The sequence below is a fragment of the Bombina bombina genome, chromosome 10, assembly GCF_027579735.1.
Source record: "Bombina bombina isolate aBomBom1 chromosome 10, aBomBom1.pri, whole genome shotgun sequence".
NCBI classification, from domain to species: Eukaryota; Metazoa; Chordata; class Amphibia; order Anura; family Bombinatoridae; genus Bombina; species Bombina bombina.
Genome location: NC_069508.1, coordinates 145,049,756 through 145,067,560, shown reverse-complemented (window position 1 = coordinate 145,067,560; position 17,805 = coordinate 145,049,756). Strand labels below are relative to the sequence as shown.

The 17,805-nt window shown below is 36.5% G+C and overlaps 1 protein-coding gene across 5 annotated transcripts in view; it reads left to right on the top strand.

Moving 5' to 3' along the window:
- Positions 1 to 17,805, top strand: part of SRSF11 (serine and arginine rich splicing factor 11) — a 110,972-nt gene that overhangs the window by 14,946 nt on the left and 78,221 nt on the right. For 4 of the 5 annotated variants that reach the window (XM_053693363.1, XM_053693361.1, XM_053693362.1 and 1 more), the window contains exon 3: positions 12,158 to 12,267. In XM_053693363.1, coding sequence (XP_053549338.1) covers positions 12,158 to 12,267 — 110 coding nt within the window. Of the gene's footprint in view, positions 1 to 8,004; positions 11,899 to 12,157; positions 12,268 to 17,805 lie in introns of those variants that run through there. The other variant, XM_053693364.1, reaches the window with a different exon arrangement.

Below are 17,805 nucleotides of genomic sequence, written 5' to 3'. Positions count from 1 at the left end.
TTTTTGATATTATCAGAGTTGATGTCAGGTTTATGTCTCTAGCTATTTTAGCTAGAAGAGCTTTATGGCTTAAAACTTGGAATGCTGATATGGCTTCTAAATCAACTTTACTTTCCAGGGTAACAAATTATTTGGTTCTCAAGTTGGATTCCATTATTTCAACTGTTACTGGTGGGAAAGGAACTTTTTTACCACAGGATAAAAAATCTAAAGGTAAAAACAGGGCTAATAATCGTTTTCGTTCCTTTCGTTTCAACAAAGAACAAAAGCCTGATCCTTCATCCTCAGGAGCAGTTTCAGTTTGGAGACCATCTCCAGTCTGGAATAAATCCAAGCCAGCTAGAAAGGCAAAGCCTGCTTCTAAGTCCACATGAAGGTGCGGCCCTCATTCCAGCTCAGCTGGTAGGGGGCAGGTTACGTTTTTTCAAGGAAATTTGGATCAATTCTGTTCACAATCTTTGGATTCAGAGCATTGTTTCAGAAGGGTACAGAATTGGTTTCAAGTTGAGACCTCCTGCAAAGAGATTTTTTCTTTCCCGTGTCCCAGTAAATCCAGTAAAAGCTCAAGCATTTCTGAAATGTGTTTCAGATCTAGAGTTGACTGGAGTAATTATGCCAGTTCCAGTTCCGGAACAGGGGATGGGGTTTTATTCAAATCTCTTCATTGTACCAAAGAAGGAGAATTCTTTCAGACCAGTTCTGGATCTAAAAATATTGAATCGTTATGTAAGGATACCAACGTTCAAGATGGTAACTGTAAGGACTATCTTACCTTTTGTTCAGCAAGGGAATTATATGTCCACAATAGATTTACAGGATGCATATCTGCATATTCCGATTCATCCAGATCATTATCAGTTCCTGAGATTCTCGTTTCTGGACAAGCATTACCAGTTTGTGGCTCTGCCGTTTGGCCTAGCTACAGCTCCAAGAATTTTTACAAAGGTTCTCGGTGCCCTGCTGTCTGTAATCAGAGAACAGGGTATTGTGGTATTTCCTTATTTGGACGATATCTTGGTACTTGCTCAGTCTTTACATTTAGCAGAATCTCATACGAATCGACTTGTGTTGTTTCTTCAAGATCATGGTTGGAGGATCAATTTACCAAAAAGTTCTTTGATTCCTCAGACAAGGGTAACCTTTCTGGGTTTCCAGATGGATTCAGTGTCCATGACTCTGTCTTTAACAGACAAGAGACGTCTAAAGTTGATTACAGCTTGTCGAAACCTTCAGTCACAATCATTCCCTTCGGTAGCCTTATGCATGGAAATTCTAGGTCTTATGACTGCTGCATCGGACGCGATCCCCTTTGCTCGTTTTCACATGCGACCTCTTCAGCTCTGTATGCTGAAGCAATGGTGCAAGGATTACACGAAGATATCTCAATTAATATCTTTTAAACCGATTGTTCGACACTCTCTAACATGGTGGACAGATCACCATCGTTTAATTCAGGGGGCTTCTTTTGTGCTTCCGACCTGGACTGTAATTTCAACAGATGCAAGTCTCACAGGTTGGGGAGCTGTGTGGGGATCTCTGACGGCACAAGGAGTTTGGGAATCTCAGGAGGTGAGATTACCGATCAATATTTTGGAACTCCGTGCAATTTTCAGAGCTCTTCAGTTTTGGCCTCTTCTGAAGAGAGAATCGTTCATTTGTTTTCAGACAGACAATGTCACAACTGTGGCATACATCAATCATCAAGGAGGGACTCACAGTCCTCTGGCTATGAAAGAAGTATCTCGAATTTTGGTTTGGGCGGAATCCAGCTCCTGTCTAATCTCTGCGGTTCATATCCCAGGTGTAGACAATTGGGAAGCGGATTATCTCAGTCGCCAAACGTTGCATCCGGGCGAATGGTCTCTTCACCCAGAGGTATTTCTTCAGATTGTTCAAATGTGGGAACTTCCAGAAATAGATCTGATGGCGTCCCATCTAAACAAGAAACTTCTCAGGTATCTGTCCAGATCCCGGGATCCTCAGGCGGAGGCAGTGGATGCATTATCACTTCCTTGGAAGTATCATCCTGCCTATATCTTTCCGCCTCTAGTTCTTCTTCCAAGAGTAATCTCCAAGATTCTGAAGGAATGCTCGTTTGTTCTGCTGGTAGCTCCGGCATGGCCTCACAGGTTTTGGTATGCGGATCTTGTCCGGATGGCCTCCTGCCAACCGTGGACTCTTCCGTTAAGACCAGACCTTCTGTCACAAGGTCCTTTTTTCCATCAGGATCTGAAATCCTTAAATTTAAAGGTATGGAGATTGAACGCTTGATTCTTGGTCAAAGAGGTTTCTCTGACTCTGTGATTAATACTATGTTACAGGCTCGTAAATCTGTATCTCGAGAGATATATTATAGAGTCTGGAAGACTTATATTTCTTGGTGTCTTTCTCATCATTTTTCCTGGCATTCTTTTAGAATACCGAGAATTTTACAGTTCCTTCAGGATGGTTTAGATAAGGGTTTGTCCGCAAGTTCTTTGAAAGGACAAATCTCTGCTCTTTCTGTTCTTTTTCACAGAAAGATTGCTATTCTTCCTGATATTCATTGTTTTGTACAAGCTTTAGTTCGTATAAAACCTGTCATTAAGTCAATTTCTCCTCCTTGGAGTTTGAATTTGGTTCTGGGAGCTCTTCAAGCTCCTCCGTTTGAACCTATGCATTCATTGGACATTAAATTACTTTCTTGGAAAGTTTTGTTCCTTTTGGCCATCTCTTCTGCCAGAAGAGTTTCTGAATTATCTGCTCTTTCTTGTGAGTCTCCTTTTCTGATTTTTCATCAGGATAAGGCGGTGTTGCGAACTTCTTTTGAATTTTTACCTAAAGTTGTGAATTCCAACAACATTAGTAGAGAAATTGTGGTTCCTTCATTATGTCCTAATCCTAAGAATTCTAAGGAGAAATCGTTGCATTCTTTGGATGTTGTTAGAGCTTTGAAATATTATGTTGAAGCTACGAAATCTTTTCGTAAGACTTCTAGTCTATTTGTTATCTTTTCCGGTTCTAGAAAAGGCCAGAAAGCTTCTGCCATTTCTTTGGCATCTTGGTTGAAATCTTTAATTCATCTTGCCTATGTTGAGTCGGGTAAAACTCCGCCTCAGAGAATTACAGCTCATTCTACTAGGTCAGTTTCTACTTCCTGGGCGTTTAGGAATGAAGCTTCGGTTGACCAGATCTGCAAAGCAGCAACTTGGTCCTCTTTGCATACTTTTACTAAATTCTACCATTTTGATGTATTTTCTTCTTCTGAAGCAGTTTTTGGTAGAAAAGTACTTCAGGCAGCGGTTTCAGTTTGAATCTTCTGCTTATGTTTTTCGTTAAACTTTATTTTGGGTGTGGATTTTTTTCAGCAGGAATTGGCTGTCTTTATTTTATCCCTCCCTCTCTAGTGACTCTTGTGTGGAAAGATCCACATCTTGGGTAGTCATTATCCCATACGTCACTAGCTCATGGACTCCTGCTAATTACATGAAAGAAAACATAATTTATGTAAGAACTTACCTGATAAATTCATTTCTTTCATATTAGCAAGAGTCCATGAGGCCCGCCCTTTTTTGTGGTGGTTATTATTTTGTATAAAGTACAATTATTCCAATTCCTTATTTTATATGCTTTCGCACTTTTTTATCACCCCACTTCTTGGCTATTCGTTAAACTGATTTGTGGGTGTGGTGAGGGGTGTATTTATAGGCATTTTGAGGTTTGGGAAACTGCCCCTCCTGGTAGGAATGTATATCCCATACGTCAATAGCTCATGGACTCTTGCTAATATGAAAGAAATGAATTTATCAGGTAAGTTCTTACATAAATTATGTTTTTTTTCTAAACTTGATTTCATGAGTTTGAATGTTTTGCGTTATTTCCCTGTAAATCCTAAGTAGTTTCATTCTATGTCAGTAGGCAATAAGTAACAGCCTTATAAAGCACCGGTCACAAATGCCAAATAATATATATTTAATAATGTATCTGTTAATACAGCGTTGTTTGAATTCAGTGTAATGGGTAGTTTTAAGTGTTTAAAGGTGCAGTGAAGTCAAATTTACATTTTTATGATTCCGTTCATGCAATTTTAAACAACTTTCCAATTTACTTTTATTTAATTTGCTTTGTTCTCTTGGTATCCTTTGCTCAAGAGTATACCTAAAGGCTCAGGAGGTGGGTGCTTGCTGCTGATTGGTAGCGGCACATATGTCTCTTGTCATTGGCTCAGCTAGCTCCCAGTAGTGCATTGCTGCTTTTTAAACGAAGGATACCAAGAAAAATATTCAAATTTTATAATAGAGGAAAATTGGAAAGTATGTTTAAAACTGTATGTATCTGAATCATGAAAAATGTTGCTTTTCATGTCCTTTTAACTCCCATAAAGGGGTTGACACATAGGTTGTGTGCCAGCCATGTACTATCTGTCCAACTCGGTTGCAAGAGTTAAATGCTTATGTAGGATAAGTAATGCAAAAATAGTTTGCTCTAATGAGTTAGAACATCAGTTTTTGCATTGAATGTCCCTTTAAAATGCTGACTTACTATAACAGTAGGCTACTGATTTTTATATAAATATTTGTGTCGTAAAACAGCCTAGCAATACACATTTGTTGTTTATTTTGCCCCTTTTTCATGCAATTTAGCTCTGGAAACATTTTTAATTGGCTTTAGCAGGAAATTACAAATCCATGCACTTTATACTAACATAATGACCATGGCTAGCCTTGTCTGCAGACTCAAGCCCAGATTGGATCCTCCAAATAAGGCAAGTGGTGGGTGGAGTTTGGCTACGGAAAATCATCATCAGCGAACAAGATGTTTTATTTTAAAGGAACATAATACTCATATGCTAAATCACTTGAATAGCCAATCAGCAGTGCTGAGTTAAGGCTTTGCCTTTGCTGTGATCTCATGAGATTTTAGAGAACTTACTTTAAAGGGATACTGTACCCAAATTTTTTCTTTCATGATTCAGATAGAGCATGACATTTTAAGCAACTTTCTAATTTACTCCTATTATCAAATTTTCTTTATTCTCTTGCTATCTTCATTTGAAATGCAAGAAAGTAAGTTTAGATGCCGGCCCATTTTTGGTGATCAACCTGGGTTGTTCTTGCTGATTGGTGGATAAACTCATCCACCAATAAAAAAGTGCTGTCCAGAGTTATGAATAAAAAAAAAGCTTAGATATCTTCCTTTTAAAATAAAGATAGCAAGAGAATGAAAAAAAAATTGATAATAGGAATAAATTAGAAAGTGGCTTAAAATTAAATGCTCTATCTGAATCATGAAAGAAAAAAAATGGGTTCAGTGTCCCTTTAACTGAATAGGACAATACATGACTGCATGCCTCATGCACAGTCCCTTGCAAGTCCTGGGACAATCATCCTGACTGGCTCCTTAAAGTGTCTGTGCAGTGGGTGTGAGTACTTAGGAAATTTTTGATGTAAAATATATTCCTTTTTTACATAGAGATGTTCAGGTGATATTTTCTAGTCCGCTTTTTACATCTATACTGCATCACTTTCAAGTGTTTAAACATTTGGGTATCATGGCCCTTGAAAAATGTTTAGACTTGGCTCATGTTCTGTAGCAACACAACAGATATATCTTGTAATTACAAGGTGTTTCGTGTCCCTTAAACTACCTACTACCTAGTGGGGCTTCAGTTCAAAATGGTCACCTAGTAGTATCCTATTCAGCTTTAACAAGTGTTTTATAACAACTGCTTCTTCCACTCTATGAGCAAGCAGCCCTCTTTTCCAAACTATAATGGTTTCTAAATAAAAACAAGGTCTTTCCCTTCACTTGAAACCATCATTTTACCAGATTTTGAGTTTATCAAAGCTCTCAAATATATACAGCCTAAATTATTTAAATGCTAGGATTGTTTTGTTTGTAGACCTTTTCTTTTTCTTCAAATAGAGTGTTTAGTGATGGGTATTATACATATATTTTTTTTGTAATTCCTACTTTTTAAAACTTAAAGTGATAGGAAAGTCATAATTAAACTTGCATGATTCAGATAGAACATGTAATTTTAAATTGTTTTTAAATTCTCTTCTATTTTCAAATGTGCTTCCTTCTTTGGTTATCCCTTGTTGAAAGAATATGCAAATATCCTGCATTAGTTGGAGCTAGCTGCTGATTGGTGCCTGCACACATTTTTGCCTCTTATAATTGGCTAACTAGATGTGTTCAGCTAGCTGCCGGTAGTGCAATGCTCTTCCTTCAGCAAAGGATAACGAGAGAGAATGAAGCCAAATTGATAATACCAGCAATTTGGAAAGATGTTTGAAATTGTATGTTTTTTCCAAATCATGAAAGAAAGTTTTTGGGGTTTCCTGTCCCTTTTTAAAGGGATATCAAACAACATTTTTCTTTCGTGATTCGCATAGAGCATGTGATTTAAAAAAAAAAAAAAATTCTAATTTACTTCTATTGTCATTTTCTTTGTTCTATTGGTATAATTTGTTGAAAAAGAGGGACGTATGCTTAGGATCCAGCCCATTTCCGGAGCCCTATATGGCAGCAGCTTTTCAAGAGTGTTATCCATTTGTAAGTGCACTAGATGGTAGCACTATTTCCTGTCATGTAGTGCTCCAGGCAAATTGAATAATATAAATAAATTACAATTTTTTTTATTTTTTTTTTTAAATGGTGTGTTCGGTCTGAATTACAAAAGAAACATTTTCAGTTTAATGTCCCTTTAAAGTGCCATAAAACATGTTGAGATCTGTGCATATTCTAAAAGGGCTAATTAAGTAAAAATAGTTTGCATAAAAAAAAATTTCAAATCTGCTGGCAAGTATTTTAAAAAATAAGCAAAATGACTAACATAGCTATGCTTTCTGGAGTTGACCGATCCACCACCCCCCCCTTATCAGTGTTTAACATCAGGAACCACAGGCAATGTATTTTAACTGAGTTCACAGCAGCTTATTTGCTTCCAGATATATATATATATTCTAATATATAGAAGTTAGAGCTGTACAATTCGGACACTTAAATGCGAGGCACTGCAGTATAAATTTGCAGGTAAAGTAATTAAAGTACATATTATTTTTTTTTTGTCTTTATCCCAACTTGTTTTATGTCCCTTTAAGGTTAAAACTTAAAGCTTTTTTTAAGGGGGCAGTAATTTTACAATAATTCACTCAAGCAATATAGAATAGTTTAATTTTGTCTGTGCCCTACTTTAAAAGGGATGTAGTAGTGATGCTTTAAGGGTAATGCATCTGTCCCAGTTTACTATGTGGACAGTGTGTTGTCTTTAACAGTACAGTAAAGGCAGCATTTTTCCTACGTAATGCAGTTTTAAATAACTTTCCATTGTACTTCTATTATCTAATTTGCTTTGTTCTTTTAGTACCCTTTGTTGGCAAGCAAGCAAATTGGATAATAGAAGTTAACTGGAAAGTTGTTTAAAATGTTATGCTGTATCTTAATCATGCAAAAAATGTATGATTTCATGTCACTTAATATTGACTTATGTTTTTGCACAATAAAATAACTGTCTGGATACAGCCTCTTATTGTCTGCATTGTCTTAGCCATGTGATGCCAAGGGGATGACTGAAGTTAAACGCATGAATAGTGTGTGTCAGTTTGTATATGAAATGGCTATGCACACTGAGTGCACATGGAAGTTTTTTTCCCTTTGCAGAAAGAAACCAAGAGCTTTTTTTATTTTTTTATAACTACATTAGAAACATTTTTGCAACACTTGCGTTAAGGAAAATGCTCTTATTAAAGTGATGCTAAATCCTTGTGTTTCAAAAACGCTAGGATTTTCCATCACAAAAATAAACTGATGAAAAGGTGCCTTTTAATTCGCTGCAGCTTCAGTGCTAAGCCTAGCGGCTGTGGCGGTCCACGGCACTGCTCATCTATTCAATTAGGTTACGTTTCCACCTCTTAGCGAATAGTTGTGTGTGCCTACAGAATAATGCTGTTTGGCATGCAGGCTATTGGCTAAGAGGTGGAAGCATCACCTCTTTGAAAAATAAGCAGTGCCGTGTGCCATCAGAGCTGCTTGGCTAAGCAGTGAAGCTGTGGAGAAATAAAAAAAAAAAAAAAGAAATTAACTTATGAATGAAGGTGAGCTTTATTTTTAGTGATAGTTTACCATCACTTTAAAATCTGATAATATGGTGGTGTTGCTACTGCAGTAGGCCACACTCGTGCACACTTGCTTCCTTTGTATGCTGTTGGTGATGTTGCATATTGCCATAATGCCTCTAATATGTGAAATCGCAGTAGGGCTTTTCTAAAACGGACTTCCAGGATCTGTAGAACTTTGATATGCCACTTTGCTGGCTCAAGTAATACAGCGTGTGAAATAACCTGTCCCTTTTAACTTATTTAGGGCAAGGACTTGTTTAAAAAAAAATGCATATACAAGCAGTTAAACATTTCTGTACGTTATAAAGTGAAGCATTCTACTTCATTATTTAAATGTAATTTTTAAATAAGCAATTACACATGGAGCTTTCAAAGATGTGAACTGCCTTTGCAAGATTTTGCGTTTTATTTCTATCAAATGCTTTTGACACTAGTCTTTCCTAAAGAATTTAGTTTGAAGATTGTGTTGTTCATCACTAATATTCAGAATGTATAGTCCATTATTGAACTGCCAGCTTTAAAGGGACAGTGTACTGTGAAAATTGTGTTTTCCTTAATGTGTTTCTAATTGTTTTATCAGCTGCATAGTTTAAAATGTATGGGTAATTGTTCCTTTTAGGTATTTTTATGTATATGTAAAACGGTTTCTACTAACTAAAACCACAACCCAGTGCATTGGGCTTATCTTGTAGGGAGACCACCTCATTATGTTATCTAATTATTTGCACAAAGTTCCCCTTATCTTTTTTTTTTAATTACTGTTTACTCAAAAGGCCAGTACTTTGAGAGGAGAACAATGGAATATAAAGCTTTTAATAGCTCTCCATCGCAGGCCTCCACTGAGAGAATTATTTTATCTAACCTTCCTTGTTTACATGATTTTTCTATGTAACCAAAACTTAAAGGGACACTGTACCCAAATTTTTTCTTTTGTGATAGAGCATGCAATTTTAAGCAACTTTCTAGTTTACTTCTATTATCAATTTTTCTTCTTTCTCTTGATATCTTTATTTGAAAAAGAAGGCATCTAAGCTGAGGAGCCAGTAAATTTGTGGTTCAGAACCATAGACAGCAATTGTTTATTGGTGCTGCCCAATCAGCAAGGACAACCCAGGTTGTTCACCAAAAATGGTCCGGCATCTAAACTTAAATTCTTGCTTTTCAAATAAACATACCAAGAGAATGAAGAAAATTTGATAATAGGAGTACATTAGAAAGTTGTTTCAAATTGCATGCTCTATCTGATTCACAAAAGAAAAAAATTGGGTACAGTGTCCCTTTAAGTTTAAAATGTTCAGTATGGGTGGGGATATAATAGGCAAAATTAGCTATTTCAAAAGAAAAAATAAGCGAAGGAGCTATTTGCAAACCATTTAATACACTGCAGTAGTTAAAATGGATAGTTGGGAATACATTAAACTGCAGAAAATATTAGCGTACACTGACCCTTTTTAATGTTCCATTCCGGCTTTCACTCAGGTGATATCTTTTGAACTAGAATTGCATAGCCACTAGATGGGAAAACCTTTTTTTTTTTTTTTCCCCCAGGAGGATTTCTTACTTTCATCTCTTTGGACCATATATGTTAAAGTTAGATTTTGGGAAGATTTTAGGTTTCCTGGTTAATTTTCTTTTCTTCTTTTTTTTTTCTTCATTTCAACACATCCATGCCGTATTTCATGGTTCTAGAAAGGCAGCAGTAAAAAGTAAATACAATTTTTTTAAAAAATTAAAAACTGGTGAGGGCTCTCATTGTTTTGTTTTTTCATTTATTTTCTTTTGTAAGTGGTCCTTATTAGAATATATTTGGTGCATGAATCATGATATGCTGTCTCAGTAGAAAAAAAGATATATAGATTTCACCTTGGGGCGCATGCATGCAATACTGTCCCATGAGAGATACTATAATATACTCAGCTGATATATGCAAAGGCATACCTACTTAAAGCCCAGCATTTCAAGTAACATTACCCCCTGTCTCAAAAACTATTATCTAAACTGAATAGTGGACACATGCAAGATAACACTGCTGTGTAATATCAATCTGTTTTAAATCTCACAGAATAGGGGGAAGGAACCATTACCTTTATTTAACAGTGGCTTTTCTTTTTTGTTGTTGTGTTTTACAGTTCTTTTCCCTGGTTCAGCCTGAACTATATACCAGGCCCTGCTGAAAATACCACTCAACAGTTTTCTTCTGCAGCTTATCCAGTTTCTCTTAAGTGCCCTGTACATATTGTATGTTTTATGATGACATGCAGTTTCTTAATGTGCATTCAAGACGAATTACTGGTATTTGCAAATCTAAAGTTTCATTTTTGTTTTCTTTTACTTCTGATTTTGGGGGTATGGGCACACAGAAAAAAAACCTATATTTTCCTGACATGTAAAGCATTTGTTTACTTGTGTAATTGTCTTTGGGATTGCTGTTTAGCTCACTTGTAGAGGGTAGACACACATGCTTAGATGAATTAACTGGCTGCATTAGCTTTTTCTCAAATTTCTTTGCAGTCATAATCAGTAGGATATGATTTATGCAATAAATAGCCTTAGTTCTCAAAACAGTAATAAAATGCCGTACTACCCTCCAAAAAAAAACGCAAAATCAGAAGCCCTATGCTTTAACAAAGAAAAAAAATACACTCGCTGACCAGTTCTTAAAGGGACATGAAACCCAAAAATTTTCTTTCAGGATTCAGATAGAGAATACAATTACAGGTAGCCCTCAGTTTACGCCGGGGTTAGGTTCCAGAAGGAATGGTTGTAAATCGAAACCGTTGTAAATTGAAACCCAGTTTATAATGTAAGTCAATGGGAAGTGAGGGAGATAGGTTCCAGGCCCCTCTCAAAATTGTCATAAGTAACACCTAATACATTTATTTTTAAAGCTTTGAAATGAAGACTTTAAATGCTAAACAGCATTATAAACCTAATAAAATAAGCACACAACACAGACTTCACTTGCATTTTTCTGCAAACAGTTCTTTCTATGCACTCCAATCTGGACTTATTTATAGACAGGAAGATCTTGTTGCTTTGAAATCTGCTCGATAGCTCAGGTCTGGTTAAACTGATTTCAGCTTGCTTGGCTGCGCTGCAACACAAGCGGACAGCTCCACCTACTGGCTATTTTAATAAATGCACTGCTTCTCAATAGCAGTCACATGACTGGAAAAAAAGGTTGTTATTCTGAAACGGTGTAAATTGAACCGTTGTAAAACGAGGGCCACCTTTCCAATTTGCTACTTTTATTTAATTTGCTTCCTTTTCTTGTTATCCTTTGTTATCTAGGAAAGGTCAGGAGCATCAAAGAACCTAGTTTCTAGCTGCTGATTGGTTGCTGAATATATATATATATATATATATACCGATTGTCATTGTCTCACCCATGTGTTCAGTTAGAAACCATTAGTGCATTGCTGCTCCTTCAACAAATGATACAAAGAGAATGAAACAAATTAGATAATAGAAGTAAATTACAAAGTTGTTAAAAATTATATTCTCTATCTGAATTATGAAATTATTTTTTTTGGGTTTCCTGTCTCTTTAAAATGAACAGATATCTGACACGATTATATGGTAGGTATACAAAATAGTGAATTGTTCCATATTATTAACCCCCCCTAAATCAAACTCTTTTTTTGTCTTGTGTATTTTGATTTTTCTATGTGCGTTATAGTGAAGCAGCCGGCACGAGTCGTTGTTCATAAAACAGCTTTTGAAAGTTGAGAGCACACCCCTGGAGAACCGACTGTGCTTGCTTACGTTTGGTTCATGACTTAAAAATCGAGTACAGGTGATGAAATCTCAGCAGTGTTAACACGAACAAAAAAAGTAGTGTGTATTGTGCAATTTCTTTATTTAGAATCTGTAACAATTTGTAGACAAGTCAAAATGATTGGCTTACAATTAATGGTAAACTATTTAGAGCACAACAAGGAGAAGTGGCTGATCAGGGAGACAATGGCTGGGTGTAATTTTTGTGTGTATCCTTCTTCTTTTTTTGTTTGTTCCTCCAAAAATAGAAAATCTAATACAGACTTGTTTCTCTGCAGGAGTAATTCCTGATGAAACAAAAGCCTTGTCTTTATTGGCTCCAGCTAATGCAGTGGCCGGTTTATTGCCTGGAGGAGGACTTCTGCCCACTCCAAATCCACTCGCTCAGGTATGTTGATATATTTAATCAAACCATTTACACACTGCAAACTGTTCTGTAAAGGTATTTAGTATTCTGTAGTAGATGCAGGGCTCAAACACAGGAGCCACTGGCTCATAGAATTTTACCCCTGGCTTCTAAGTTTTTGGGTTATTCTTTATATCTCTATATACAAATACCACTGTCTGGCTCCTAAATATTTTTACTGGCTCCTAAATTTTAAACAGATTTGTCGACCCCCTGGATTAGGGTTTAAATCCAGGTGCCAGGTTGCCTCTTCCACTTGCAAGCCACAATCAACCACACCTAAAATGTAGTTGTCAGGCCCCTCAGAAGATCATTCAGTACTTGAATTTTTGCTTTCTTGAAATAAAGTTTATAGTGCAGTACATAGGATCCAGTGGGGTGCTAGACCACACCTCTTTAAGCCCCACTCCTCAAATGACTCCACCCATTTAAACTGGCCAGCATATACTTTAACTATGTGTTTAACCACTTTGAACACCAAGGTGTAGGTAAGCAATAGAAAATATACACTCGGACACCGCTTAAATCATAGGACCACAGAAAACTAGTGGGCCCTCATCCGCAAGGCGGATGTCATTGCAGAAAATGGAGCATGTCGGCAGAAAGAACAGGACACATGCAGAAACTGTTACTGCTTTAACTTTGCAGTGCTGCTCCACATCAGGTTGTTCTCTTTAAAAAGAGCATTGCTCTGGCAGCACTGTGTAAGTTTTCCTTAACACAGTGCATCTACAGCAAAGCGCTGTTTGAAATGAAAAGTCAAATATTCAGTATTGACTGGCTCTGCAGTGATGAGTCTCTCAGCCCCCTAACTTTTCCCAGTCTGCAAAGGTGTGTTTTCTGAATGACATTCTTATGAGCAATGCACCTTTTTTATTACTACATTTCTATATTAGATCAAGAGAAAAGGAAACCAATTTATTCTAGACATTTTACAATTTAATTTTTTTGTTTTTGTTTGCAGCCAATTTGCAATCCAATTTTCAACTCCTGCAATATATTCTAATACTTTTAGAATTGCTTTATTCTCCAGTTAATCAACATATTGCAACTGAACTGATGCTTTAGTGTTACTGCCCAAATTAAAATTGAATTTCATTTTAAAATAACCTGCAGAAAAATTCTCCATTAAAAAAAATCTCATCGCAGAAAGTAAAAAAAAAAAATTCTGCCTCTGGGGCCCTCATTCTGAGACACAAATCTGTACACACTCACACATAGCACAGTCACTCACTATGTCCACATACATAAGACAAATTTGTTTAAAATTTTAAACAGCACAAAAAAATGTGTATTTTTCAAAATGAGCTTTCACAGAATGTGTCAAAAACATTTTGCTTCAAAGTCGACAGATCAACCAATTCAGACTAAGAGTATACTAACTGCCCAAACACCAATAGTGAGACCGAAGACTAAGTTTTTAGCGGAACCTACAAACATTACATCAGGTGCTAGTAATGGACATCATATGCAATCTGACAAAACCAATATTGAACAGGTTTTTCCCCAGGTCATCAACACCCCCAAGGGAGGAGGCACACAGCTACAGCCAGTACAAGACAGATACCAGTTGAGGGAAAACGGGTCAGACAAAGTAAAAACCCACTTAGTAACAAATCTCTCCTGACATGATATTGACACCTGCACAAATCAAAGTGCTGGGTCTAACTTTTGTGCCAACTCTTAATTTAAACCTGTTCCAGACTGTCATTGACGTGAACAGGTTAATTTGGAGCATCACCCTACATAAACATTTTTCTGGGTCTATGAGCTGATAATGTTGGTCATTTTGAATATTCTAGCAGTGATGTAGATGGAATTGAATTTCTTTTCTTAACAATGTGACCTTATGTCTCTGGAATCTTTGGCACAAGACAGTCGACCCCCCCCATCACACAGTCGACCCCCCCCCATCACAAGACTGCACCAAATACCCTAAGTTTAAAAACAGATGAGTTTTATCCCATACACAGCAGAGGTTCTATAGTTGAAACTTTTTTCTAAAAGGGTTGAAAATTATCTTAAGAGTTTAAAGGCCATTATACACTCATTTTTTCTTTGCATAAATGTTTTGTAGATCTATTTATAAAGCCCATAAAGTTTTTGTTTTTTGTTTTTGTTTTTTTTTAATGCATAATTTTGCTTATTTTTAAATAACATTGCTCTGATTTTCAGACTCCTAACCAAGCCCCAAAGTTTTATTTGAATACAGTCAGCTACCTTCTCCAGCTTGCTCCTGTTTGTGTAAAGGGTCTTTTCATATGCAAAAGAAGGGGGAGGGGGAGTGTCTTGTTTCTCACTTGCAGTGGGCTTTCTAACTGCCTTTTCAACAGAGCTAAACTGAAAGCTTCTAAGTAAGTTTTTAAACAATTTTATACTGGATTTTTATATCCGTATCTGTGCATCTTATTCTTTATAGTAGTGTCTATTACATGCAGTTATATGAAAATGAGTGTATACTGTCCCTTTAAAGTACACTTAAAACAATATGCACTTCAATCTCAGTATCAAGGAAAGGGAGGCTCTTCTTAATTTTCAGTTTAATAAACAGATTGTGATTAAATATGCAGACAAGGGGGGGGGGGTCAGTTGTAGTGGTGAATAGGGTAGATTATGTTAAGGAAGCGTATCGACATCTTGATAATCCCATCAACTACACAATCCTCCCTTGTGATCCTACAAATAGAGTCCTCAAAGAACTGAAGAATTTGGTAGATGGTGGATTTTTTGATTTGGATACTGCTTAATTTTTAATAATTGACTCTCCTCGTGCACCACTATTCCATCATCTACCAAAGGTCCATAAATCGATTCAAGATGTAGTTTGGCACCCTATTGTAAGTGGTATCAATTCCCTTTTGGAAAATTTGTCACTCTAGCTTGACAGTATTCTGCAGCCTTTGGTCACCTCTCTGGCTAGTCATATAAGACACAAAACATGTGCTAAATATTTTGAACACTATTACTTGGACATCAGAGTCCAATTGGCTAACAGTTCATGTGGTGGCCTTGTATACCTCTATACCCCATGAGGCTGGCCTAATAGCCATTGGACACTTTTTAAAACACTGTACAAACTATAATGTTCCCTTTCAGAAATTTGTGATCAGGGTGATACACTTGTTAACACACACAATTTCTTTGAGGATCATTTTTATCTCCAGAGATGTGGGACTGCGATGGGGGCCAAGTTTGAACCTCTTACATCAACCTATTTTAGGTTGGTGGGGGCATTCCCACATCTTTGGAGATACTAATCCCTTTAGAGGGAATATACAAGCGCTTTATAGATGACCTCTTGATGGTTTGGACTGGCACATTGGATCAGGTTTTGGCATTTAAACTACCTCAATGGTAACCAAATTGGCTTGAGATTTACCTTTTGAGTTTCAGAAAGAGTCCATAATTTTTTTGGACATCATGTTATCAGCCACAACTAACGGCCATATACACTCTAGGGTATATCGCAATCCTATCACTGGTAATACTCTACTCCATGCCACCAGTTGCCATCCTCGTCATGTCCCGTATGCAGTAGCTAAGGGCCAGTTTGTAAGGCTAAGACGTAATTGTTCTGTCTGAGGAATACGTACAAGAAGCGGATAGCCTTGCCCAAAGACTTAAAGCTAGAGGTTATAAAAAACAAGTTATAAATAAAGCTAGACTTGAGGTGGACATTATGGACAGATAATCCTTACTTGTAGAAAACAAAGAAAGGATTCGTATAAGGGGGTCACTTTTGTAAGTGAATACAGCGCTCCGTATGATGACATATGTAAGATTGTGAAAAAGCACTTTTCCCTATTGTCAGCAGATGACAAACTACAGAACCTAGTCCAGTCAGGTCTAAGGTGTTCATTTAGAAAATGCAGGACTATAGGCAATTATGTATCTCCAACCAAATTGACCAAAACTAAATCTATTCGCACTTCTTGGCTACTGCATAATGGCATGTTTGTGTGGCCATCGTAAATGTATACCTTGCGACTTTGCACATTTATCAGATACTTTTGTATCCATAACCACCGGTGAAACCTAATTTATATGGCTGTTACAATTGTAGCAGTACTTGGATATTTATTTGATTACCTGTGATTGCTGTCATCTGCAATACATAGGTTTAACCACCAGGGATGTTTCCTCTAGGATAAGGGAACACTTCAACGATTAATGTGGCAAATCAACCACACACATAGTACAGCATTTTGTGAACGAGCATCAAAAGAATTTTAAATACTTTCAAATGGTGTGTCATAGAAAAGGTGCGTGCCCCCAAGGGAGGTGGAAACAGGCTGAAATTGCTAAACAAACGTGAGAAGTTTTGGGTGTTCAAATTGAACACACGCTACCCATGGTCTTAACTCAGATTATGACTTTATTAATTATTGGGAGTAAACTTCCAATATTTCCTTAATGTACACTAATTTATTTATTAATTTCCCTACTTACAGTGATTGATCTTTGATTTGATTTCCACTGTTTTATCATATTATATTTATATTTTCCTATGAGTTTTTGATGTATGAAAATTTGCCACCCATGAATTGTATGTCGTTGTACTGTATGATTTAAAACTTATCACAACTGGTTTATAAGAGAAATTATCTCAGACTTTAATCTGACTGTGACTTTAATGATGGTAGGTTGATAAAAGTTTATTTGATTACCCATTTCACTATATAATTAATATATATATATATATATATATCAATATGTTCGGTTTTACGTAAGTGAGCACTGGCACTTTGAAAGAGTGTATTCTGTATTAGCAAATAACGCATTTTGTTTTATCATTTATTTTTTTTATTTATTTTTTTAGTATTTTTTTGAGGTAAAAAGCAGCAAATGCACACAGGCACTAAAGATAAGAAATCATACAGACTGCAATTTCAATGACAGGGAAATGGGATTCATGATAATATCAGTAAATATGCACTACAATGCAACATATATTAATATTCGACTGTCTAAATAGTACCTTTATGAACATATAAAAAGTATCAATCTCAAACCCTTATTTTACATCTCCTCCAAGACAGATGAGGCCACTTTTGGACCTCCCATGGGGCAACTGGTTATATCGTAGAAAGATTGTATTAATATAAGGTCACTTTTTGGACCTTCCAACCATTATTAAAACAAAACACCAATAAGAATATATGGCTAAAATCTCCATCCACTGAGAATATGGCAACAGAATATAGTCATTTGGACTATCAGCTCGATGTGGGATGCATCATATCACATAGGGCAACATGGAGTGAGGTGGAAATAGTAGGGCGTGTAGTTTAGAGGTATTTTTGGACCCTTAAGTATAATATTTAGGGAAATACATGGAGCATGGGTTTGTGCCATAATAATGAAAGTAGGGACCACCAAACAGTTGGGAGTATGTAATTCCTGTTGTATTGAATAATAATTCTATGGGTTAAGTTAATCAGCTAAATTAATACAAATTATGAATAAGAGGAATGTGGAAATGGGTGAATTCGTAAGTGGGTGGAACTCTAGGAATATACT